The sequence below is a fragment of the Fringilla coelebs genome (genome assembly GCF_963513975.1).
Source record: "Fringilla coelebs genome assembly, chromosome: 15".
NCBI classification, from domain to species: Eukaryota; Metazoa; Chordata; class Aves; order Passeriformes; family Fringillidae; genus Fringilla; species Fringilla coelebs.
The window spans coordinates 17,752,238-17,778,351 of NC_140041.1; the positions used below are offsets into that span (position 1 = coordinate 17,752,238).

Genomic DNA, 26,114 nt, shown 5'->3' on the forward strand with positions numbered 1-26,114 from the left:
AACCAAAGCAGAGGCTGGGAATATCCATGAGGCTGGAAGGCAGCAAATATCCATAAATCAGGTTTTTCTGACATTGTGAGGAAACCTCAGCGATTCCCTTTGCAATCTGATCTTTGTTTTGTCATTTTTATCTTTTTCAGTCAAGGTGATCTGTTCTAGGAACTTCTTTATTGAAGCCTCTGAACTATGAGGAACTTTTATATTACCTTCCTCATTTTCATTCCTGCTGCCTAATTGCTGAGACCTGGTTTCTAGATAAACAGAATTCAGGATAGGGCTGAATTTGTTCTGTGTCCAGCTGCTCCAAAATTTTCTTCCAATAAGGTCAGTCATTCACAATTTTAATTCTGGGAAAATACATTCCCATGACCAAGTATTGAGTAAAAGACATAAATTACTTTAACAGTGAAGATAATCAGGATTTAAGAGCAGGACATAAATTTCTTTAGGTTCTGAAATTTGTCAAACAAAAAGATTAATGAATGTTCCCATTTAAATAACAGGATTTAACTGTTAAGTTAAATCTGCTACAGTCTTACATTTTACCAGATTGGTCTCATTTAAAGCAAAAAAAAAAAAAAAAAGAGCCAGACTAGGGGATAAATTCCAGAATATACAACTTTTGTATCCCAGCTTTGGATTTTTACCTCTGGACTCAGCCCCTGCTCCACCACAGTTTTCTGTAATTTGAGAAATACTTGTTAGTCATGGATGCAATAAATTCTCTAGAAAGTTCACCATGGACAAAAAAAATAGAGTGAAGATTTATTTTAATAAACAAGCACACTGAGTAGTTGAACAACATACAGGAACCAGAATTGTACAGAGAGGGATGAAAAATAAGCACTTTAAATTCAGCTACAAAACTGGGAGAGTCAGAGCAGTGCCTGGGAAAGCTGAAAACCTTTAGGAAAAAAAAAATATTTGCTGAAGTTTCTGGATAAGGAAAGAAAACATTTGATAAATGAGGTGGGGAGACTTGGGGCATTGTCAGGGGATTTGAACTTCAGCCATGCAGACAAACATCCAAGGAAGGGCTGGTGTGAAGGCACAGGAGCAGTTGTTCTGTGAGGCAGGAGTGTCAGTCCCAGCTCAGGAGCAGGGACAGCAGAGCTGGCACTTCTCCCCGGGCTGGGCTTGGCAGGGCAGGACGAGGAGAGGCAGGAAAGGGCAGAGTGGAGCTGTCCTCAGCACAGCTCCCTCAGCACGCTCCTGCCTGCTTCATGTGCAGGGTCCCTCTGCTCTTCCTGCAAGGGAAAACATGGGCATTGCACCAAAAGCTGCACCAAAAGCCTCTGCAGCCCTTTGCTGACAGAGGAGACACCAGAAACATTCACAGCAGACATCAGGGCACTCATCTCTAAACAGCTTTCCTTGCAAAATTACACATTTGATCCATAAACCCAAGACATTGCCAGCACCACTTCTGAATTTTTGTGTGACCTGTGTTGGGTGCAGGTGCTTTGTCAGGTCTCTGTTGCTCATTGGACTCTTTACTGTCCAAATTCACAGTTTCTGCTGGATCAGGAAGCTGCTCACACAAATATCAGGGTATTTTTTCGTGACTGAATCTTACAGTACCTGCAGCAAGTTCCTCACACAAATAGGAATCATTTTTTAGTGTTCAGCTTTACAGTGCCTGCTGCAAGAAGTTGCTCACACAAGTATTTGGGTCATTTCATGCTTCCTACCAGAATAGGACATTGCTCCCTCAGATATCCAAGTAGTTTTTTAGTGTCCAGCTTCACCATTCCTGCTGGAATAGGAAGTTCAGACCTGAATATCTGGGTCATTTCTTAGTTGCCTATTTTACACTTCCTACCAGAATAGGAAGTTCTCACCCAAACATCACCATCATTTGTTTTTAGATCAGTTGGACTGGAACAATCACGGTGTAAAGGTAAAGCACAGGAGCAGAGAAGTACCAGCCCTAAAGAAACCCAGCACTTTTGTGGGGTGGAAATCCCAGCTGCTCAGCCCATGGCAGCTTTTGGCTCCCAGGGGCATGGGCAGCTCAGTACTCACAGCACAGCCTTGCAGAAGGAGCATTTGTTGTTGTAGGTTTTGCCATCAGAGCCACAGAAGGGTTGGTAGAGCCTCTCACAGTAAATGGGCTTCCCATTCTCCATCTTCTTGTACTCACTGCAGTCCACCTGCAACGAGGGCAGCCCTGAGTCTCACACCCTCTGGACCATACAGGGAAAAACCTCACAAAAAAAAGGATTTATAACATCATGGTTCAGGCCTGCTGCTGGGGCTGGGTGCAGGTCATCTGCTTGTTCCCGTGAGAACAATCATAAGAATGAAAAGTCAGTAAGCACAACAATTTACTCTTGTGAGAAAAATCAGGTTGCACCTGCAAAACCAAGAAATTGGTGCAATGGGAATCAGTGAAGAAGATGTGTAAACAATCCAAGAATAAAGAGATTTGGTGGATGCACAAAATTCCATTTACTGACCAATGAACTGACAGTGTATTGTTTTCCAATTGGGTTTGACACAGTGCCTTTTGAATTCCTAAAAATATGAGATAACTGAGTAAAAATAGGTATTTTGTGCATGAAGGAACTGAGCCCCATCTGCTTTACTACCACACATCCTCCATGCACAGAAATCATGAATATATCCATTTTTGGGGCATGCTTTGGGACAGCACAGCCAGGGAGGTGGCACCACCTCTATGGGCAGAGGCTAAGCCCCAAAAATGAAACATTTCTGCTCAGAAGTGAGAGTGGGGCTGCCTGTGACAGGGACTGGGCAGGAATAGGGTCCCTGGAACAACACAGAGGAGCAGAGTGTTGGGATTTGTCATTATCTGATCACAACAATCGGTAAATCCAGGTGGGATCAATTCACGTCCAGCCCTTCCTTGGGCCCTTCAGGGATGGACTCCACCCCCTCCCTTCTTCCAGACATTGACCCCAGAGTACTCAGACAGAATGAAAATCTCCTGATTTAGGAGCTAAAAGTCATCAAAAAAGCCTTATAGTGTCATCATCATATAATTATGATTTTTTTAAATATAGATTTCTCTGGCCTAAAATTTCACCTTGCCCAATTTCATGCCCAGAATGCCAGACAGGTGAAAACATCTGAAAGCTGTCAGGACAACTCTATGGAAACCCCATATCCCAAACTCAGGAACTTTCACTGAAACCTCAATAAATTGGCAGCATTTAATTAAAGTTTAACGTGTTTATTTTCCGACCTCATGTTATTCTATGATAATTTTTTACCTCTTATTCTGTATTTTTTATCCAGGAAAAAGGAAATCACTCACCTCATTCTCTGTGGCAGCATCTGCAGTGTAAACTGAACCACAAAAGAGAAAATGAAAACCCACAGTTAATGAACACTCAGGTGCAAACCAGGATGATTTCACTCAGCAGAACTGAATCTTTTACCTCCTTAAATGTCAATACTGAGAGCTGTGCAGTGTTTAGTGAGGCCCAGGTGTCAGAACCTATTGAACAAGGGGGGTTTGGTGCATTATTTACCTTAGAAACTTCTGACAGCTGTTAGAAAGCCTTTGCTGGAGGGGGCAATGGAGCCATTGTGCACCACAAAACCACTGACAGCCCAGCAGTCAATATTATATGTACTGTTCATCATGTTATTTTATATTTAATGTCCAGGATTAACTGCTGGTTGAGCATGACTGGGGTTTAATTCCTGAGTTTACCAAGAGCTGTATGAGGCTGTGAGCAAACCACATGTCCCTTCCTTAACTGTGTTTCCTGTCAATAATGAGAATAAAATACAATATTGACTGTAAATAACAATGACAGTACAATTTGGCTCATGATCCCATGTTAGGAAGTGTTTCCCTTGTTTCAGTATGGATTTTGAGGTGGCTGGCTCCTATTTTTACCTCGTTCCTCTGGAGCAGAGCCCTGTCCTCAGGTGGGGCTTCAAGGAGCTCCTTCCAAACAATGCTAATTACACCTCCCACAAAGCAATCAGCTCCTTGGCGTGGCTCCACGCCGCTGACACATTTCTTACTTTCCTCAGGAATGTATTTGCCCCTCTGCTGTCCCATAATCACATCCTGGGTCTCCCAGGGGTAACAGGGAGAGATTTCTGTGCAGAAGGAGCAGGAATGCGTCCTGGATCAGAGCTCTAGCAACTTGGATTTTTGGATTAAATCTGAATTTATTTTTTTTTTAATCTTTAAAGGTTAAACTTTCCAAATGTGTTCTCCAGCAGAGCTCTAACAATTGTCTTGTGGAATAAACTTGGCTTTTTTTGATCTTCAAAGGTTAAACTTTCCACAAAAACTTCCTTTCACAAACCTGTTCACACCCTCACATCAAATACAGTTGTTCAGCATAAAGAAAATGAGCAGAAATAAAGCTCCAGGTCAGGTTTCCATCTCTGTCACCAGAGGCTGACTGAGATTTCATTATTCTGGAATTGGATTGGATTTATTCCACTTCCCCCCAACCATTCACATCTGATTTTTTCTCTGGTAACCTTTTAGGAGCCACTCTGCAAACGGAGTGAATGCAATAAAGGTGTGGCTCAGAAAGTGCTGATGCATGAAGTTTTCAAGCAGACAAGATAAACCAGAAAGTTCAAGGAAGAGATTTCCTGGAATTCTAATGGAAGGAATATTTATTTATTTCCCTGCAGTTAATGAAACACTGAATGAATGATTTCCATCACATTTCATTTAAACTGCTGTTTTTCATAAGAATTTTGAGACTGAGACAAATTTCAAAGCAACCTCTTCAGAGCTACTCAAAAGATTCTTTTGTTTCATAATTTTGCATTTAACGTTTTCATTATTTTGCACCTTTAATGTTCATGGTACTTTAAAACTTCTATATTACCTGCAGAGTTGTGGAGTCTTTCAGATTTTAAATGCATTTATCTTTCTCTAAAAATGCATTTTTACTGCAACTTTTTAGTAAAAATAAAATTGCCAAGTAAAACTGAAGAAATTCCTCCCAGATCCCTCTTTTTTAGAGCAACCTCTCCCTCAAATTTCCCTGCAGCCTGGAAAAATGAGATTAAAAAAACATGATTCCCTGCTGTTTTATGTGGCCTGAGCATCATCAGCTGTCCCCTGCTCGCTCACCAGCTCCCAGCTCCCTTCTCAGATGGAAATTTAAAAATAAACAGATAAAACCAGGTGGTTCTGAGGCATCACAGCTCTGAGATCTCTGAGCTACACCCTGCAAGGAGCAGCTTCCATCCACCCCATCCCCAGCTGGGTTATAAACTATTACAGTGCTAATTAACAGGATTTTAACTAAAAAATCCCAATTTCTCCCTCCCTCCCTCCCTGCCTCCCACCCAGCCAGTGCAGGAGCCCCCCGAGGAGCCAGGGAGTTACTCACATGCCAGGCACAGAGCTGCCGCTGCCAGGAGCACCAGGGTGACCTTCATGGCTGTCCCCAAGCCAGCCCAGCTGCCTGCAGTGTGACAGTGGGGCCATGGCCCCGTGGCACCATTTATAGCCAGAGCTGGTGATGAAATGCCCTGCAGGTGACTGGGGAAGGAGGTGCCCAGGGCAGGGCCAGAGGATTGTCCTGGGCACGGGCAGGGCCGCGTGTCCCGGTGCTGATGGAGCAGGGATGGTCCTGCTGAGCCCAGCCTCATTCAATTAACTGTTCCAGCCCCAGCAGCCAGGGCTGACTCAGGGCTGCCTGATCTGCTACTGCCATGGGGACTCACAGCTCAGCCCAGTTCCCAGGGAAGAATAATCCCGGCTGGGTGTTTGCCAAAATATTCATCCCAGAAGGGCTTAATTCTTATTTTTGGGGCGTTTTGGAGCTGCTTCTGAGCTGTGGTGAATTTCTCATCACTTAACAGGACAAAAAACATAAATGCCATCAAATCCAAATTCCAGTATGGGCAAAGACCCAGTTGGAGCTGGTGGCCTGGAATTTTATTTTTTGAATGCCCTTTGGTGGTTTTGTTCTAAATTTTTTCTTTTTCCCTAATTTGGACATGTGTTCCTTCAAGTCTGAGAGGACAAAAGGCAGGGTGAGGTTTGCACTGGGCTTGGTCTGGATCCCCCTGCTTGGGGGTGTCGGTGATTTTGTGTTCTGGAGAGCTTTTCTGGAGAAAATCCTGGCAAGGAGCATGCAGGAACTCGTGGGGAGGATTCAGGACACGTCTGTGGTTGATGGACAGTTATGAGCAATTAGGCAACAGGAGCAAAACCCAAACTGTGCCAGAAGTTCCTCCTGCTCTGGAGGGTTTGGAGCCCACACAGCCCCCAAGGGTGTCCTGACACTAAAACTGCAGCCTGGCAGATCCTGACCCTGACATGAGGAAAGGGCCCAGCCCAGTGCTCCCAGTGTCCCCTGGGATGCAGCCCCAGCATCCATCCCATCCCATCCCATCCCATCCCATCCCATCCCATCCCATCCCATCCCATCCCATCCCATCCCATCCCATCCCATCCCATCCCATCCCATCCCATCCCATGGAGCCCATGAGGGAGCACCAAGTGCTGAGGGGGTGAAACACAGAGAAAACTTGGGACAAGGGGTTGGCTCCATTTGGAGAGGGAGGAAACAGAGGGAACAGGAGCCAGAGCCCTCCTGGAGCTGCAGAGTGAAAGGAAGAGGGAACAGAGCAAATTGCAGGGAGAGAAATTCCAATTAGACGGGAGCAAAACAAATTTCACAACCATGAGAGGAGTCAACCATGGAAGCAGGTTACCCTCAGAGATCCCTGGAGATAGTGAAAATGGGTCTGTCCTAAAGGGGCCACAGAGGGTGTGGACATCCAGGTGACCTCGAGGGCCATCCCAGTGGAACTGGGTCTGGCATTCCCACTGGACAACATCAAGTGTTGCTGGCATTTTCAGGGACCTTGTGGTGTCTTTGTCCTCATGAATTAATGTTTGACAGAGCAAACGTGGGCAATGAAGTACCTCAATGGAAAAAGGTTCATTGGAAAACAAATGTTGGGATGTGTATAGGAACAGCTGCTTCCCAAAGCTGGGTGAGTGAGGACTAATTGCTGAACTCCTTCTGAAATTTAGGGTAAATATGGTAAATAAGTCATTTATATTGAAGAATCTTGAGTGCAATTTTGTCCTCATCGGCAAACCCATGAATACCTGTAAGTTAATTGTGGAACTCCTGTAATTTTCTACCTTTGCCATTATATCTTGTTTGTTTCCCAAATTCTCATCCCTCCAAGTTGATCTTTTGAAGAAGAAAAAGCAATTCCGTGGTGTTACATGTGGTAAAATATTAGTGTGCATTTTTCTGAGGGTAAGAAATTTTTCCCACTTATTATTTATTCCAAATTTTAGATTGCTTTTAGCTTTGGAGGCCTGGTTGGAGCACCACTGGGATGCCAAAAATGCTGCCACAGCAGGTCATTAGTTAAGTGCATGGCAGGATGTTCCCTGGCTGCATTCCAGAGGAGGAACCTGCTCCCACCCATCCGTGGAGAGCCTCCCATGCAGAGCATCCACAGAGATGACGAACAGCACGTGGAAAAGGTAAAAAACCGCTTTGTCACTGGAGGGAGGGTCCAGCCAGGGCTGCTGCAGTCATGGGGGGCCCTCCCCTCCCTGGTATCCCGGGTGTTTTCATCCCCAGCCCCAGCCAGGGTGGGTGGCTCAGGGTTGTCCGCCCAGGTGCAATTAAATCATCAGATTTTGAAGTCTTGCTCAATGCAGGGTTTGAGAACCAAGGGCTGCCTTTGTTCAGGCTGTGCCACAGCCTTTGGGTGTTTGCCTGGGAAAGGAGATGATGCCTTCAGTCTGAGCTTTCCTATTTTCCAGCCTCTGCATTGGTACAGAGCTCTGAGCTCCATGTGAAGTGTCAGCAGCTCTCCTCACAGCTCAGTCCCACAGAACAATCCTTTTCCAGCCCCACAACCAAGGACACCGCTGCAGCTTCAGCCCAAAAAGTGCAGACAGCAGGGAATGGAGGAGAGCAACCTGGGAGGGTGGGACTGCATCCCCTGGAGCTGGAATTGGACACTGAACCCCAGCATGGAAATGGACCCAAACTGATCAAAGTGTGAGAACTCGTGGCCAGGAGCCCATCTGGGCTCTGGCACTGCCCAAGGTGTGTCCTGTGAAGGGCTTTTCATAAAAACCTATTTATTGCTGTAACTCTGCCCAGCCTCTGCTCCAGGCAGCCTCTGAAGGCATCCGTGAGCTCCCTGTTTTCCACCCCTGTGGGAGATCAGAGCCTTCCTTCAGCACTGTGGGTGTCAGGCCAGGCCAGAGCCCTGCTGAAGGTCTTCTGTTTTGTCTCAGAAACTAAAAAATAACCCAACAGGCTGTGCAAAGGCTGGAGCTGATCTTTGTTTTCCTTGTCCCTCCTGATCTCTTTGGGACAGGAGTGGTTCTGGTATCCTGCAGTCAGCTCAGGGACCCTTTGATTCCTGTGTCAGACTGATGCCTCAGGTTTCAGCTTTTCTATGTTTCACATTCTGTGCTGCTTTAGTGTGTGGGTCTGAGCTTCACATCAGGGGATGGTGAGCTCTCTTCATAGAGCAGGGAGACAAAACAATTCCTGCTCCAGCTGGGCACCAAGGACAAATGACCCAAATCTCAGCCCAAGAGCACAAACAACGTGGGCTGGAGAGAGAAAAACAAGAGGGAGGGGACTTGATAACCTAAAGCTGGAATTGGACAATTAACCCCAATCTGCAAATGGAGCAGAACTGATCAAAGTGAGAGACACCGTGCCTGGTCCTGCATTTTGGGACCATTTTGGGTCATCCTGGCCTGGCTGGGCTCTTGTGCTGCCCAAGGTGAATCTATTGAGGCCTTTCAATAAATCCCTATTCTGTTCTTTAACTCTGTCTGGTCTCTGTTCTAGGTCAGCCTTCACAAGGCATCAAGCCCATTGATGGTTTTGAGCTGATTCTTCACAAAAACAAAGCATTAATGGCTTAACACTTCCACGGAATGGGCTTTGAAAAGCACTGATCTGAAATCAGTCCTTAATTTGAAAAGGACTGATCTGAAATCACCTCGAGATGCAATTTCCAGGTGTTTGGACTTTCCTGAAATGTCAGTCAAAGTGACATTTCAAGAAAGGTCTCAAGGTGTTTTCATGGCTCACAGCAGGGCTGGAGGATGTGCTTTGGTTTTCCCTTTATTAAAAATAAAACGTTTCTAAAAGAGAAGCTTACAAAGAAGAGGGGTGGGAGGAAGATCAACATGGAGGAGGGGTGGATATGAAGCATTTGGAGCTGAAATCTGTGTTCTCCCGCAGAACCCCTAATAAAAATCAGCTTTTTCCCCCTTTTGCTCTCAGCAAGTGCCTGCTTGCCCAGCTCAGGGACTGAAGCTCTTGGAGAACAGCAAATTCCTACAGCGACCAATTAGTGCCTCATTAAGGACACCGCGTCTTTATCTGCCTGCATTCCTTGAGCCCAGCAGCACCCACAGAAAGGCCTGGGGGGAATTAGTCAGGCTCTGTTCAGAGCAGATTTCGGCAGGTGTGGTACCCAGCCCAAAGCCAGGGGCTGAGTGATGGGGATGAATGGAAAGCTGGAGGAGCTGCCCCTTCCCAGGGAATGGTGGGGCCTGGGAAAAGGAGCAGGAGAAAAAGCAGAAAAGCTGGGTTTTGTACAGTCAATGACAGTCCTCTCTCAGGAATAAACTAGATCTAAAATTTTATGTCAGAAGCTCGGATTTTGCAATCTAAAGGGATTTTTGGGGTGGGGGGGATTTTGTACATTGTGCAGCCTGAGTCTGTGCACTATCCAGAGCTCCCAGATTATTTACAGTGCAAAAGGTGAGGAAAGAAAGAAGAGAAGCCCAGGGGCTGACTGACACATCAATTGTTAAGTTCTTGGATGGATGGAGCATGTTAGAATGTGATCTGTGTGTGGAGCCACTACAGTGAGTATTTTTTGCTTTTTATCCAATCTAGGCAGAGATGGGAGCCAGAGGAGACATTCACAGGCACTTGGGTCCATGGAAGGCCCAGGGAATGGACAATTGGGGATCGAAGCCTCAGGGACCAGCCACCTGCCAGAGCTGATTCCTGCAGAGAAAGGGGCAGCTCCAGGCTGAGCTCTGTTATTTTCCTGAATAAACTCAGCCAGTGCCTTCCCCCTGAAGCCTCTCTCATTCTCTAGCCTCGTGGCACATTCTGAAAGGCAAAGGTCAATTTAGGCTTTGTCAGGACACCAAATTTAGCTGCATGTTCCAAGAATGGAGACTGGGCTGGGCCCAAGCTCAGGAGAGGTTTCAGGGATTGGTTTCAAGGGGGCCAAGGTTTAAACCCCGAGGCTCAGGAAGGTTCTGGGACCTCTGACACCAGGGAGGAGCCTCAGAGCCCTCAAATCTGGGGCAGGTGGATTCAGTTCAGAGCTGGAGAGCACAAAGAAGCCCAGAGTTGTCTCCTCCTGCAGGCAGGGCTCAGCAGATCCTGCTGGCACACCCTGCTCCCTTGGCTGGGCCATCCTCTGCACTTTTACAGGCTGGGAATTTGGTATTATTAATGAGTAATAATTCATTTGCCCTGCAGATATTGAGACAGAAATAGTGTCTGATCCTCTGGTACAAAAGTGAGCAGTGAGACAAACCATTCTTAAAAGACCACAAATAATCCAAATTTTCTTGTTTTCAGGTGTATTTATTATTAGCTTCTTTGTAAACAAGCACATAAATTGCCTTTTTAGCCAAAATAAAACATGTAAACTTAACAACAATAAATACCAACAGGACTTGTAAATAAATTATCAGCAGTTTTCTGAAATATCAAATATTCAAACACTGCATGTGTTAACTTATTTGGAAGTGACTTTCCAAATCAGTTAACACATGCAGTGGTTTGAGCAGCAACTGCCATCCACTGGCCTTGCAAAGTCAAATAAATAAATAAATAAATAAATAAATAAATAAATAAATAAATAAATAAATACTAGATAAATAAATAGTAAATAAATAAATATTAAATAAATAAAGGCACAATAATAATATGCAGGACATACAATAATAGCTGCCAGCAACATGTCAAAATCATGTTCATGCAACATGATGGATGCTAAAAGTGTAATTTGAATTTGGGGGATTTAGGAGCTGCCAAAATTAGGACCACATTCAACTGTTACAAAACAAAAAAAAAAAGTTATGGCTTCTTAAGAATCTCAAATGGAAACTTCTCTTCTAACTGTGCTTCTGTTCTTGTTCTAATTCATTCTTTGCTTTCTCTGGGAGCACTGTGTCACTCTCCTTACTGGTTATCTGTGAAACAACATCAGAAATTTCACTTCCATGTGGATTCACATGGGAACTCTGGGTTCCCTCAGCCCAGCCTGGCTGGGTCCTTACCTGCACAGGGAGGACCAGGGGCTCCAGGAGCTGAGGTAGCAGCGGTCCCTGGCCTGCACCCACACCTCTGCTGGCCCCGGGGGCAGCTGCAGCGACTGCTCCTCCGTGTCATACACCTGGGGACAGGGACAGCTCCTTCAGGGGGGGACAGCACCACCACAGGCACCAGGAAGGGTCACTGAGCCCCCACCAGAGCCTGGGGTCCCAAGGGCTCCCAGGGGTCCCAAGCTCCTGGGGCTCGGGAGAACCTGAGCTCAGCAGAGAGAGCTGGAAAGCTCAGGTACCACTGAGGGGGTGTCCCAAAGTGACCCAAACCTACTGAAAGGGGTGTTCTAAATAACCCAAACCCACTGAGGGGTGTCCCAAAGAGATCCAAACCCACTGAGGGGTGTCCCAAAGTGACCCAAACCTACTGAAAGGGGTGTTCTAAATGACCCAAACCCACTGAGGGGTGTCCCAAAGAGATCCAAACCCACTGAGGGGTGTCCCAAAGAGATCCAAACCTACTGAAAGGGGTGTTCTAAATGACCCAAACCCACTGAGGGGTGTCCCAAAGAGACCCAAACCCACTGAGGGGTGTCCCAAAGAGACCCAAACCCACTGAGGGGTGTCCCAAAGAGACCCAAACCCACTGAGGGGTGTCCCAAAGAGATCCAAACCTACTGAAAGGGGTGTTCTAAATGACCCAAACCCACTGAGGGGTGTCCCAAAGAGATCCAAACCCACTGAGGGTGCAAATGACGCAAACCCACCGAGGGAGGTGTCTCACAGAGATCCAAACCCACTGAGGGTGCAAATGACCTAAAGTCACTGAGCTGGGTGTTGTAAATGATCCAAACCCCAAACCTGAACACTCATTAAACAAAGGGCTGGTTTGTTAATCTGGGTTTTTCTCTTTTTCCTCCTTCTCCCAGAGCTGCAGCCCGGCTGGGGCTGTGCTGGCTCAGGAGCATCCCCAGCCCCTCCCGGAGGGGTGCAGGAATTTCCACCTCCGGGAGCCGGGACGGAGCCCGGGGGAACGGCCCCATCTGCTGGACGGGTTGGACCCATCCCCGGCGGGAAACATCCTCTGGTGCCTTTGGTTTGCCCCGGAAAACCGGGATAACCCGGGATAACCATTCCTGCTGCCTGCTCGGCTCAGTGCTGGAGCCAGGAAGGGCAGCACTGGGGCAGTGCCAGCTGCCCTGTGGGCAAGAGGCTTTCCCTTTTTTATGGAAAATTAAGCACATTCCTAGGCTCAATCTGGAAAAAATCCTTCTTTTTTTTGGTCTGGAGGGTTGCAGAGGGCTCTGCTGGTCACACAGGAACATCTTCAGCACCTGCTGACCATTAATGAATTTGGGAAAAGCTCTGTTTCTGTAGGATGCTGCCTCCAAGGCAGGCCATTGAGTGTCTGAGGTAATTTGGGCACACGTTGGAGATTTGACCCTGAGACAGTTAATTAATCCCATTAATGAACTGGGAATCAGGGGGCAAAGACCAGACTCTCCATAGAAATGCTGCCAGATGAGTCACTGGCTCTGATTTCCAATTCACCTATAAAGTCTGAGCTGCCCAGGGATGAACAACACAGGAGGAAATTTGTGTCACAGATCCTGGGGTTCTGGGTTTGGAAATTGGGATTTTCCCACATGAGGCCCTGCACAGCCTCCTAATGAATTAGTAAACACAACCATGCAATGCTGGACAGGATTTTCTGTCCTCAGCTGCCTCAGGGATCTTTCTGCCCATGGACCTGGGAAAGGCTTTTTCTGCCAGGATAGAATTTGCCACTTTTAGGGCTCAGCACCATTTTTTTTTTTAGTTTTTAATTTTAGTTCATTATTCTTGCATACAAAAATTATTTCTACTATTCAGGCAAGAAAATTGTGTGTCAAATGTTGTGTTTCTACCTGGTATCTGTGTCTCCTTGTGCTTTTAACTTTGACCTTGAAAGTCAAAGGGAAGTAGGAGTTTGGGGTGCTCCAGGTCCTGGGATATGTCCAGGTCACTGTTCCATTGGTGGCCACATGCTGGCACTGGGGGGGGTCAGGCTTTACTGCAAGGCAAAACACAGAGGGAATTAATTCATGGTGCCAGCTGAATGCCAGCTGTTGGTGTGTCAGTGTGAGAGTTTTATGGGAATCAGCTCTGGGAGCCTCGGGGTTGAGAGGAGCAGCCTTGAGGTGTGAGACTGCCTTGGGTGCTTTTTATGGAAAAGTAAGCACATTCCTAGGCTCAGTCTGGATAAGATCCTTCTCTTTTTCTGGCCTGGAGGGTTGCAGAGGGCTCTGCTGGTCACACAGGAATATCTTCAGCACCTGCTGACCACTAATGCATTTAGGAAAAGCTCTGTTTCTGTAGGATGTTGCCTCATTTTCCTGTGCCCTGTGGCCACAGCTCAGAGCCCTCTCATTGCTGTCCCTGTCTGTGAACCTGCCCTGGCTGCCCATCTGGGAATGGCTGAGGAGGGGAGCATCCACAGCCTGAGCAGCTCTCAGAGAAGAGCCTGCTGGATTATTCTCTGCCTTGGCCCTTCTCAACCACATCCATCCCTTGGGGACACTCAGGGACCTGTGGGTGTTGGGGCACTGGACGTCACAAGCCAGGAAGATGCTACTGCTTCACTTCCTCATCCTTTTCTGTCCTGGTACCCCCTGTTCCTGTAACTGGGGCCTGGTGGACATTTACAGAGCACAGGGCAGGGATTCCCAGGGCTGGGCTGAACCCTGACTCCCACTGGCAGCGGCAAAATAAAGGTCAGAATCAGCCCCCGCTGCTGGGCTACTCACTGATGTCCCTGATGAAGAAGGTGGCAGTGTAGTTCTCATATAACACCTCATCAATGGCCTCCAGGACGATGTCAATGGGCTGGTGCTCCTCAGCAAAGGGACAGAAGTTCTCCTTGTGGCACTGGGCTGTGTAGGTGGTCAGGTCCCCCTCGGTGAGAGCCACAGGGCTGCTGCAGGATACATCTCCCTGGGAGCTGGAACAGAGCAGGGACAGGCACTGGGAATGCTGCTTGTCCTGGCAGTGGGCTGCCACAACAACAGCATTGCTGAGGAAATGGTTTGGTCTGCCTGAAGTCTGTCTGCTGCAGAAAAGGGTCAGTGGGAGCTGCCACACTCCCAGTGCTGTGGGATGGATTAATGTCAATTCTCAGCCTCAGCTCACCCCTGCCTCAGCAGGGGAAGTAATATTTAAACCTAAACCAGGAGCTCCCAATCCCACCATCCCATGGCAAGCTCCAGTTTCCTGCCTTGTCCCTTTGCCCTCTCCCAAACCCTGCTGAAGGAATGAGGGCTGAGAAGTCTCCACTGGAGAACAAACACCAAAGGCTGCCAAAGCACCACCTGAGCCTGGCTCTGTTTCTGCTCTCAGCCAGCTGCACAGCCCTTGGAAGCTGTTTCTCCTCTGGGGTGAAACAGGCTGGGGTGACCTTTGCTGGAGCACTGCATGTCTTGGAGAACCCCCGGGGCAGTGGGAGGCAGGAAATCCCCCCAGGGTTCCCAGCACAGGTTTCTTCAGGGTTCCTCAGCCCAGCCTTGTCAGGGGCCATGTGCTCTGCAGTGGGGGCAGCCTCCCACTCCACCCTGCACTGCGAGCTGTGGTTCTTTCTGCCTTGGCTCCACTTCCTCTCTGCCCCCCACCGACTGTTTTGCTATTGCTTAAGTTACTCAGGGGCTACTCCAGCCCACTTGGACTCATTCCTTTTTCAAGGCTTTAATAATTTCTGAGTGACTTCCATGCCCTTTTCAAGTTAACTTTGTCCCAGTAATGACTCAAAACATTTTGGGGATGTTCAGACTTGGAAAAGAGATCTCCCCCCAACTGCCTGCCCCAACAGCCTGAAATCCTATACAGAGTAACACCAAGGGCTGCCATGTGAAGGGAAGCACAAACTCTTACCCTTCCAGGCTTCTGATGGTGAACTTCACATTTGGATTACTTTCTGTCATCCAGGAACATGTGAACATTCCAGAGTAGTTCTTTGCCTCACACTTCAAAAATGTCCTGGGGTCTAGACAGAGAAAGAAACCAGGAGTTATTTACTCTTGTTTGCCAAAATGGCCAAGGCAGAGAGAAACCAATCCTGAATTCACAGATGCCCTGGCAGCACCATGAGGGACTCAAATACGAGACTCATCTGAGTCAGGCTCATGCAGAAAATGCAAAACATCCCAGGCTTGTCTCCTGAATGGAGAGGCCCAAATGACAGCACTTCAAACCTGGGCCAGGCCCTGGTTCTGCCAAATCCCAGAACCCTGGAATCTCCTGAGCTGGAAGAGACTCACAAGGCTCATACAGTCCAACTGCCCAGCCCTGGAATCCCACCCTGGAGTTGTGTCCAAGCCCTCCTGGAGCTCTGGCAGCCTCACCCTGTGCCCATCCCTGGGGAGCCTGGGCAGTGCCAGCACCCTCTGGGGGAAGAACCTTCCCCAAAATCCACCCTGAGCCTGCCCTGGCCCAGCCCCAGCCATTCCATGGGTCCTGTCATGCAGCCCTGATTTTCCAGCCCAGGAATTCCTCCCATCCTTCCCCCTACCAGCCTGGAGAATCCCAAACAAATCCCGCGGCCCCAGTTCCAGCCGCGGGGCCCAGAGCCGCAGGAGGGACGATTCCCATGTCCCTGTCCCTGCCAGCACGCAGAACACCCCGCAAGGCCATTCCCGAGCCTGCCCCCGGCCGGGCAGGGCAGTGCCGGCCCCGGGGCCGTACCCTGGAAGGGCTGGAGGATGTCCCTGAGGAGGAGCCCGCCGGGGCCGATCCTGGCGATGAGCAGCAGGCTGGAGCTCAGCACCCGCAGGCTCTCCTCGCTCACGCAGCTGTAGTTGCCGGCGTCCGGCAGCTCCTTCACTGCCACTCTCAGGGTCTGCCCTCTCCGTTCCCCTCCCTGCAGAGGGCTGGAGTCCTTTCTCCAGAGCACGGCCTCCTCGGCGCCGCCGCAGCTCAGCTCCACCGTGGTGGCCGGGGCCTCGGCGTCCCAGCGGGAGTCGATGACGAACACTGGCAGGGCAGAGGAGACATCGGGGGCTGCTGGCAGGGACAGCCGAGCTGGGGCTGAGCCTTCCTGCAGCCCTGCCCCAGGGAGGCTTTTCCACAAAGGAGAAACCCCGGGAAACCTGGCAAATCTGGGATCCCCCCTGGCAGGAAACACTCGGCTCTAGGGAGCCTGGGAGCCTCCCAAACAGAGGGAACCTTCAAACTCAAAGTTTACTCTCAATGCTGACAAAGAGATTTGCTGCTTTCAGCATCCTAGCCCTCCCAGGGAACCCCCAGGATAAATATTCTTTTTAATGTGAAGATAAGTCATTGAAAGAGAGGACAATCTGAATTTAGCCCAACTCTCTGATAAATTATTCAAAATAATTGTTTATTACCTGCCCTGTATTTTTACAAATGGATTTACATTTTAGTTCTTTACCAGAGAAGCTGATAAACTATTTCTAGGTTATAGGTTTTACTCAGAAATATATTTTCTTTTTCACAACTAATTCTTCCCTTGGTTTTTTTTAGGGCTGTTCCTTTAGTCTCAGTTTTTGCATCCAGGCTGCATGACTGAGACTTTGACCACGAGGAGAAGGAATAGGAAATAAAACAGTTGCTAATGCAAATATTGCAAATATGCTGTTGGAAAACATTTTGGGACTTTTAAATATTTTTCCATGAACTCCAATTAATTATTGTCAAACAAATAAACATCTGGCCTTGGCCTAAGGTACTGGAGTTAACAGATCCTGTGCTAGTGGCCACAATTATGATTCCAAAGTTTCAGGTCTGACTAAGCAGAGATTTCCTTACCATTTTCCTGCAGTTTCCACTGAGCACTTTCCAGTAGGGCAGCAAAGGAAAACAGGGACAGTAAGGCACAGAGGAGGTGAGACATCTGTAGGGGGAAAAAAACACCAAACATTATTAAACTTCACTGAGGTTGGCTGAATGTGCTCCAAAGTCAGGCTGGGGCTGGGCAGGGTGACAGGGACACAAAATGAGTCCCAGTGAGCTGAGGAGCATCTTCCCATTCTGAGATCTCTGGGATTCCTTAAAAATGGAATCCCAGCATTTTGCTGGAGCCATGATCTTGATCCACTCGGGATTCTCATCCCAAGGCAGTTTAGAGAAGGAATCACTCCACAGGAATTGTGAGTGGCTCTGGGCCCTCAGTAAATGCTCCTCATGCAGGAAAAGCCCTGCTTGGTCCAGTGAGGCCAATCCCATGGAAAAGGCACTGGATGAAGGATCCAGGTTTGGATCCCCATCCCTGGAGGTGGCACTGGGTGCTCTGGGTTGGGGACAGGCTGGGGACGGGCACAGCCTGGCCTGGTGATCCCAAAGCTCTTTCCCAGCCCCAGTGATTCCCTGACTCCCCATGGCCAAGGCACTGCCCTGAAGGATCAATGGCATCACCTTCCATCCACCCAAAGCCCAGCTTGGCTCAGCTCACCAGTGGTTCCACTAAAGCAAGGGGTTGAGGACACCCCCAAGGAGCTGCTGAAGGGCTCTGCTGGGTTCTGTCCCCACTCTGAACAAGTGACAGCGGGGCCAGTGCACAGCTGGGCCAGCTCCAGTTCTGCTCCTACTCCTGGAATCCACCTGAGCTCTCACAGCCTGAGCTTGTGAACAATCTCAGGCAAAATTCCTCCTGGGTTCAGTGCCCAGCTCTGTCTGCAGCAAGGGCTGGGAGTGGAGATCATTGCTGCTCTATGTCCAACATATAAATTGATATTTCTCCTGAATTTGTTCCAAATAGCACCAGAACTCTCCATAAAGCACAACTCTCCATAAAGCACATTTACCTTTGCCAAATATTATCATAACTACTGGGTGCATAAAAACTTCAATAACAGCGATTTAGGTGCACTTCCAGACCTTTTCAAACTGGAGAGCAAACCAAATTACCAGAAATAAAATCTCTTCAAGAGAGAGATGGTGAACATCGTTTTCAAAGCCTATTCTAACTACAGTGGGAGGCTGAATGCAGGAGAAAAACACAAAATTAAGTGCTTTGAGTTGTTTCTTTTCCTCCCAAACCATTCTTTTTGTAATGAAAGAGGAGTAGCCCTCCTGATTCCTCGAGAGCAGAGTGTGTTCCTGTGCAGACCAGATCCTAGTGCAGCTCCTGCTGTTCTGAGCATCCTAAATCCTGGTCACAAATCATCCAGTGCCCTTTGGATTTGTACCCAGCTCTAAATGGGACCAGGAGCTGCAATGAAGTGCCTGGAGAGTGTCCAGGAGAGGCAGCAGCTCCTGTTGTGCTCAGAGAGGGGCACAAGGCTCAGGGAAAAGCCAGCTACTGTTGGACAGAAATGACAGAATAATTTAGGTTTGGAAAAGAGCTCTAAAATATATCACATCCTATTAGCAGTACTAATAACTGCTTCATTACACTCTTAGATTTCAGGCAGGATTAGCTGGAATTTCCAACAGAAAGATTCATTTGGCAACTTTCTGAAAATTGCTGGTTTCTGTCGCAGAAACATGAAATTCATCACCACACTTCATAAACCTGAAACTGAACATCAAAACATCAGCTCAGATTGGGGGAGAGCAATGGGACTTGTGCCTTCTCCTCCATTCATCACAATCGAAACCTCCAAAACAGAAAAGTTTCTCCTGCTTTGAGGGAGAAGCTGCATAATTCAGGTTTTTGATGAAAACAGTCAGCAATTTGCATGGAAATGATTCACATTGTAGATGTGGGAGAGCAACACTCCCCCATCTCAACATTTTATTGAAAAATTAATCAGAAATAAACTCAGATTCTGAACAACACTAGTGAGTGCCTGAGCACTTCAGAAATGAGAATATTCCAGCTCCAAATGTTCAGGGAATCAGGGAATCTCAGAGTCATGGAACAGTTTGGGTTGGAAGGACCTCAAAGCCCACCCAGTGCCACCCCTGCCAGGAATTCCCAATTCCCAGTATCCCATCCAGCCCTGCCCTCTGGCAGTGGGAGCCATTCCCTGTGTCCTGTCCCTCCATCCTTGTCCCCAGTCCCTCTGCAGCTCTCCTGGAGCCCCTTCAGGCCCTGCAAGGGCTCTGAGATCTCCCTGGAGCCTTTTCCTCTCCAGGTGAGCCCTCCCAGCTCTCCCAGGCTGGCTCCAGCCCTGGAGCAGCCCCGGGGCTCCTCTGGGCTCTCTCCAGCAGCTCCATCCAGGTGCTGCTGATGTTGGAGACCCCAGGGCTCTGCAGGTGGGGTCTCACCTGAGCCCAGGGGCAGAGCGTCCTTGGTGTCCCCTCTGGAGCTCGAGGGCTGGGACTGAGCCCAGGTTCCTTCACTGAGAATCCCCAAAGGATTCCTGTCAGGAAGGAACTCTGGACCTCAGCTGGGCCAGCCCCAGCTCAGGCAGGAGCCAATGGGACAGAACAGCCATATAAAGGAGTCTGGCAATACTCCCAGCCCAGAAACACCAACCCAGGTCAATAAAAGGATTATTATTGCCTGGTGACACAGGGTACAGCTCCAGCAGTATTTACAGGTGTACATCATGTGCTAAACTTCATCAGGACAAAAACACTGCCCTGAGGAAAACTCCCCCAAGACTATTTCAATCCACTCTCAAATAAATAATGCTAAACTTGCATTAGAGTAAAGAAGAAATGAGTTCTCACCATTGCCTGGGGAGCCTCTGGCTGGAGCTGCAGCTGGAGCTTGCCTCTGAGATGTGGAGGAAACAAAGTTCTGGTCCCAAAGTGTGCCGAGGAAAGGGGAGCTTATAAACCCTCCTGCCACCGCAATACCACAGGATTGCAACACGTGGCTGCAGTTCCTACTTCACATTGGGCCACAGCTACAGCCAAAAAAAAATATTTGGGACTCCCAGGTAAACTTCGAGGAGGAAATGAAATTATGAGATTGTAAAGCATTAAAGGTTTGCCAGAGTAATTTCTTTTCCTTGATGGTTTTCTGTCTCTCATTCTGTCTCGTCACCACAGAGGAAGAGTGAGGAGATAATAAACTCCCAAAGTGTCTGATGGGAAACACAGAATGAAGACAGAAAGAGAAAGTTCAATAAACTAAAACTCTTTCTACCTGATAAGCATGAGATAATTACATGACCTCTAATCCCAGCTCCCACATCAATCAGCAGGAAAGGGAATATTAATTTTTAATTGCTGGTTTTCAGGTGTGTTTGTTCTATGAATTGAGACTTAAGTCAACCAAAAATAAACAATTAGTTCTATTTTAGAGATACCTGTTATTTGCACATTATATTGCTGCAGATTTTAAATATAATCTGAACCTGGTGTTCCTTTTAGACCTCAGGCATAAGAAGAGCCCCATGCTCCACATGGCCTTTGAAAATGAGGAAAGGCTGTGTCAATTTTTCTTTTATTGTTTGCGAAGTAATTGAACACAATTCTTATTATTTGCCAGGCAAACACTGTTTATAAAAGCAAAAAAAAAAAAAGAAAGGTTTGAAACTCAACCTGACACACTTTAGGAATTAATGGAGACACAACTTGATTCCAGGGGCTTTCCACAGTGGGAATGTAGTGCCAGATTCCTGTTCATTTGCTGTAGAATCCCAGAATTATTTGGGTTGGAAGGGACCTTAAAAATTGTCTATTCCACCCCTGCCATGGCAGGGACTCCTCCCACTGTCCCAGCTGCTCCCAGCCCCAGTGTCCAACCTGGCCTTGGGCGCTGCCAGGGATCCGGGGGCAGCCACAGCTGCTGTGGGCACCCTGTGCCAGGCTCTCCCAGGGAACAATTCCCAATTCCCAGTGTGCCATCCATCCCTGCCCTCTGGCACTGGGAGCCATTCCCCTGTCCTGTCCCTCCTGGCTGGGGCCAGGCAAGAAATGGGGCTTGGCTGGGGTCACACTTGCCTTTGGGGCTGAGCTGTGACTCCTGCCCATGCCCCAGGACACAACCCCAGGCCCTGCATTCCCAGGTGGCCCTGATGACTCCCTGATGAATCCCAGAGTGCCCAGCCTGCTCCTCAAACACGGGAATTCCCTGGGCCAGAGCTGCTGCCAGAGCTGGGCACGGGCGGAGCACTGGGGCTGAGGGAAAAAAAAGTGCTCCCTTCCCACCCCAAATGCTCAATAACCCAAAAGCTGCTCCCTTCCCACCCACCCCAAATGCTGAACAACCCAAAAGCTGCTCCCTTCCTATCCCAAATGCTGATCAACCCAAAAGCTGCACCCTTCCTATCCCAAATGCTCAATAACCCAAAAGTGCTCCTTTCCCACCCCAAATGCTGAATGTGGCTCAGAGGGGCTCCTGGGGCCATTCCTGGCACAGGACTGAGCAGCAGCCCCTGACTGCTCACCTGAGCTCTGTGTCAGTGCCAGAACGGACAGGAGGGAGCTCTGGGCTCGCCCAAAGCATTCCAGGTGACAGAGGTGTCCCCTCTCATCCTGCTCCCTGCCTTTGAGGGCAGCTCAGAGGAGGCTGTGCTGGGCACCATTTTCCAGCTCACCTGCTTGTCCTCATCCCCAGAGCCCATTTTGGAGAGAGGAGCGGGAGCAGCTCAGGGGGCAGGGACCCCTCCCCTCCTGCAGCACAAGGAGAGAGAGCCCAGGCTGGGCACAGGTCTGTTCCCATTTGAGACAATTTGCAGTATTCCAAATCCCTTTTGGGATAACAGCGAGCCAGCAGTGCCAGGCAGTCCTGAGGTCAGTCCCAGGTACAAATAAGGGCAGCAGTGAATTTATGGGCACATTTCCTGCTCACCATCTCTTTCTGCTTCCATGGCTGCACGTCTCTGTAGTCACAGTGACTAATGCAGAGCTCCACAAAGCTTCTCAAGCGCTGCTCACTGCTGGAACATGGACAGTTACTCATTAACACAAATAAACACTTAATAATTCATACAAACAAATGCACATTTGCAGTGTGTGTCTGCATCAAGCCTTTCTAATTCCCTTGGCTCAGCTCTGGTCCCAGGACACATGGAGTGACCTGGTGCCCAAACTTTATGCCAAGAATCCCAGAAACCAGTCCTGGAGCACAGACACCTCTGGGTGGAACTCCCGTGATGGGACGGTTTCCTGTGATCCACCAGAGGAATTTTTAAATATTAAAACACAGAGATTGTGAAAAGCTCTTTCAATGACAGCCTGGTTTTCCACTATGAGCTCATTGATTCTGAAGGGGAAATTTGGAGGGGAGCAGCTTCTCCCCATCTCCTTATTCTGCTTCCCCTCTGACAGAGAACGTGCAAACCCTGTCTGTGCTTTAGTTAATGCTGAGGAAAAATTCCTTTTTGGCAGAAAAGGCCCATTTGAAAAGAGGTTTCCTTTCTTAACATTTTTGCTTTGTGGAATGACAAAGAAATCACCCTAATCCAGGGGCAAAAAACTTTGTGTAACTTAGGGAAAAGGAATAATTATAAAAAGTGTATCATCTGTATGATTCCTCTGTATGGAATCCATTTTCCATGGATGTCCATTGGCAGGTTAATGCCAAAGATCAACTTTTATTCCCAGGATTTTTAATGCAGTAGCACTGAGAAGGGAACAGTGTTCTTTATCTATAATTATATATATTATTCTATAATTCTTTATCTATAATTGAGTCATTTATGTGAATTCATCAGGAAATACTGTGTAATATTAGTGCACCAATGAAATTTCATAAAAAATTCCCATTAAGCCACTCTATGGAATCACTGAGGCAAGGTCCAGCCCTGAGAAAAATACAAAGCACGGGAGAAAAATATATCCAACTTCTACCAAAAATCTTTATAGGCCAGAGATGAATCTGGTTTTGGTAGCACTGGAGCAGCAGGCCAGGATGGGGATGTTGGGAATCTCCCCCTCCTGGGGTGGAGGGGACAGGAAGATGGGCAGGAGCACCACTGAGCTCTGCCCTGACCGAGAACAGGCTGATGAAGTTCCCAAATTCCAGGTGGGAGCTGTGCCCAGCCCAGGATGGCATCTGGGATCCAGGGAGCAGGAGCTGGTGCCTCCTGAGAGGAGGGAAAAGGGGATTTCACCTCTTGGTGCTGCCCCAGGAGCTCACAGCATCTAACCCCCAGAGCTTTGGGTGTCTCTGCACAAACCCTGGGCTTGGAGAGGGATAAAAGGAACAGGAAGAGCCAGAAGTGCCTTGCACAGGGATTTGTAAAGAGAGGAAAAGTGAGGTGTGACATTTCCAAAGGGGTTTAAGAGCCAAATCTCATTTTCTACAGTAAATGACTCTGCAGAGTCAATGGGATTTGGGTGCTTAATTCCATGAGATGCTTTTGCAAATCTTTACAGGTGCTCAGGGAATGTGGGGCAGGGATGCAAGAGGAATTGGTATTTTTGATAGATTTATTGCAGAATTAGAGTTATCAGTCCTCTCTGGCTCAAGAACAGAGGAGGCTCCTCCCAGGGCATGCACAGGGAGATGGTTCAGTGCTGCTCCAAAGTGCAGAGCAGATCTCTGCTCCACTGGTACCAGCACAAATCTGGCACTGGGATTAATCTGACTTGATCTAAACCTCACACTGGGATTAACCTGGCACTGGGATTAACCTGACTTCATACAAACCTCACACTGGGATTAATCTCACTTAATCTAAACCTCACATGGAGATAAACCTGACACTGAGATCCACCTGACACTGATATAAAATTCATGCTGAGATAAACCTGACACTGAGCTCAATCTGACATTGATATAAACCTGACACTGAGATAAACCTGACACTGAGATCAGTCTGCCAGCACCCAGCTGGAGGAGCCAGCTGCAAGCTGGGCTCTTCTCTTGAGCTGCACTCATTTCTTGGGGATGTTGTAACTCTGAACTCCACCACCAGCTCTGCTTGGGCTGTGTTACAGTGCTGGGGGTGGGGAAATAACATTGCAAATTGAAAGTCAAGGGAAAAGCCCAGTAAATTCATTTCATTGAAATTCAAGGAGCATTTTCTTTGTCTGACAGCTTCTAGAAAAGGAGTTTTCAGACAAAGCCCAGCCAGGCAATTCCAGGTCCAAGGAGAGTTTGGACAATGCTCAGGGACAGGGTGGGGCTGTTGGGTGTCCAGGAGCTGGACTGATGATCCTTGAGGGTCCCTTCCAGCCCAGGATATTCCATGATTCTGTAATTAAAGCTCTCAGGGACACACCTGGAAGAAGAAGGAAGTTGTGACACATCCTATTTTGCTATTAATTATTAATGTATAAATATTTATTTCGTGCTAAAGCCTGGGGACCCAAGCTGAGGATGGGATATCAGGAGAATGGATTCAGGAGTTCACAGAACACTCAATGCCAGGCAGGATCCAGGCATCTTGTTACATCATCTTTTGTCTGTCAGAAAATTCCAAGTTCCTCAAGGTGGGGAAAAGAAACTTTAAATTATGTAATAAGAGCTCTGACATCTCCCATGACTGAGGGAATGAGGTCATACAAGACCTATTTGGAAAGCAAAAACTTTTCACCAGTGAACCACTGAAGCATCCCTGAACTTCTGAAAGCCAAAGAGAATTTTGGAATTACTCCAGGGCTGCTCTGTGACATCACACTCACTCCTGTAACCCCTCTGCTGCAGCCATGTAACAAATGGGACAATGCTGCTACCAACCCTTTAAAATTAAAATTCAGGAGCTCTGCCAGGGGAGGGTTTCCAGGACCCACAGCAGAAGAGGGGGATTGTGCAATGGCAAATCCTCCTCCAGCTCACTTTGGTGCTGCCACACATTTCTGACTGGGACAGGGCAGATTTTGGTGCCAATACCTCAGGAACTGGGACAACCTCCACGGTCCCTCATTGGTTTTTCCAGCTTTACAGCGATCTCAGGGTAACTGAGAGGCATTTTAAAAGGTTTTATTCCATTATCAGTCTCAATGAAGGGTGAGACATAAGAGATGTAAAACTCAACACCATTCCATCAGAAACCAACCCTTTCCTGCTTACAATACCTCAGAAATGGTTTTCAGCCTATTAGCTGCAGCCACACAATGCTGCTACCTCTAACAGCAGTCACCTATTCTTTCACCTATACTTTAACCTATATTTAACAACAATCCCTACATTTTAACCTATATTTAACACCAATCACCTAAATTTTTACCTATATATTAAGCTATATTCAACACCAAATCACCTATATTTAACACAATCACCTATATTTTAAGTTATATTTAACATCAATCACCTATATATTTACCTTTATTTTAACCTATATTTAGCACCAATCACCTATATTTTAAGCTATATTTAACACCAATCACCTATGCTTTTACCTATATTTTAAGCTATATTTAGCACCAATCTCCTATATTTTTACCTATATTTTAAGCTATATTTAACACAAATCACCTATACTTTTACCTATATTTAACACCAATCACCTGTATTTTTACCCCACATGGTCCTGCTACACAGCATCTCTCACAGTTCTAATTCTCTAAAATATCTGATCTTTGTGCAAGGCCATTTTTGAAGCTTGTTTCCAGTTCAATCTCTCTCAACAATGTGATTTCCATTCCGTGGCCTCCCTGAGGCAGCACAGCTCATCCCAGAGTTTGCACACAGCTCTACAAGGCTGTGGGAGCTCTCTGCCAGGTTTTGAGGATCTTTACAAATCCATTTCTCCCATTTCCCTGTCCTGGGCTGTCCCAGGGCTGCTCCAGCAGCACATCCCTGTTCCTGCAGCTCCAAGGCACCAAGCAGGAGAGCTGTGAATAATTCAGAGTGAGGAGAAGGCTTTGCATGAGGGAACTTCCAGCAAGGACTTTCCCAGGAGGATGATGAAACCTCCTGCCTGGAGTGAGCACATCTGTTCCTGCTGGGGCCAGCCAGGAGGAGGATGTGCCTGGAGTTGCTCATTTTGGGAATTGTGCTCCCTTGCTCCTCCCTGTGCTCTGACATCACCCTGATTAAACACCTCAGCAGCCCCACAGAAAAGTGGAATCCCACCCAGGT

General features: G+C 47.7%; 2 protein-coding genes across 2 annotated transcripts; both read right to left on the reverse strand.

Moving 5' to 3' along the window:
* Positions 1–752: 752 nt before the first annotated feature.
* Positions 753–5,524, reverse strand: SPINK9 (serine peptidase inhibitor Kazal type 9). Its single transcript, XM_084215960.1, has 4 exons — positions 5,343–5,524; positions 3,281–3,312; positions 2,026–2,153; positions 753–1,247 (listed from the first exon to the last, which is right to left on the reverse strand). The coding sequence occupies exons 1-4, from the start codon at positions 5,389–5,391 to the stop codon at positions 1,202–1,204; spliced, it is 255 nt and encodes an 84-aa protein (XP_084072086.1). The 5' UTR covers positions 5,392–5,524; the 3' UTR covers positions 753–1,201.
* A 5,744-nt stretch (positions 5,525–11,268) lies between these two features.
* On the reverse strand, positions 11,269–17,138 carry IL12B (interleukin 12B; the record flags this gene model as incomplete). The annotated part of the gene is made up of 6 exons (XM_084215823.1): positions 11,269–11,388; positions 13,165–13,310; positions 14,044–14,237; positions 15,161–15,272; positions 15,971–16,258; positions 17,054–17,138. The coding sequence occupies 6 exons, from the start codon at positions 17,136–17,138 to the stop codon at positions 11,269–11,271; spliced, it is 945 nt and encodes a 314-aa protein (XP_084071949.1).
* Between the last annotated feature and the right edge of the window lie 8,976 nt (positions 17,139–26,114).

What these genes read in the sequence shown, in the direction of transcription:
- SPINK9 (XM_084215960.1), bottom strand. Translation starts at nt 5,391, where the DNA reads ATGAAGGTCACCCTGGTGCTCCTGGCAGCGGCAGCTCTGTGCCTGGCA. An exon ending in GGCAGCTCTGTGCCTGGCAT is followed by an intron (nt 3,313 to 5,342) that starts GTGAGTAACTCC and finishes TTTGTGGTTCAG; the next exon opens with TTTACACTGCAGATGCTGCC. An exon ending in TCCTTCTGCAAGGCTGTGCT is followed by an intron (nt 1,248 to 2,025) that starts GTGAGTACTGAG and finishes TTTCCCTTGCAG; the next exon opens with GAAGAGCAGAGGGACCCTGC.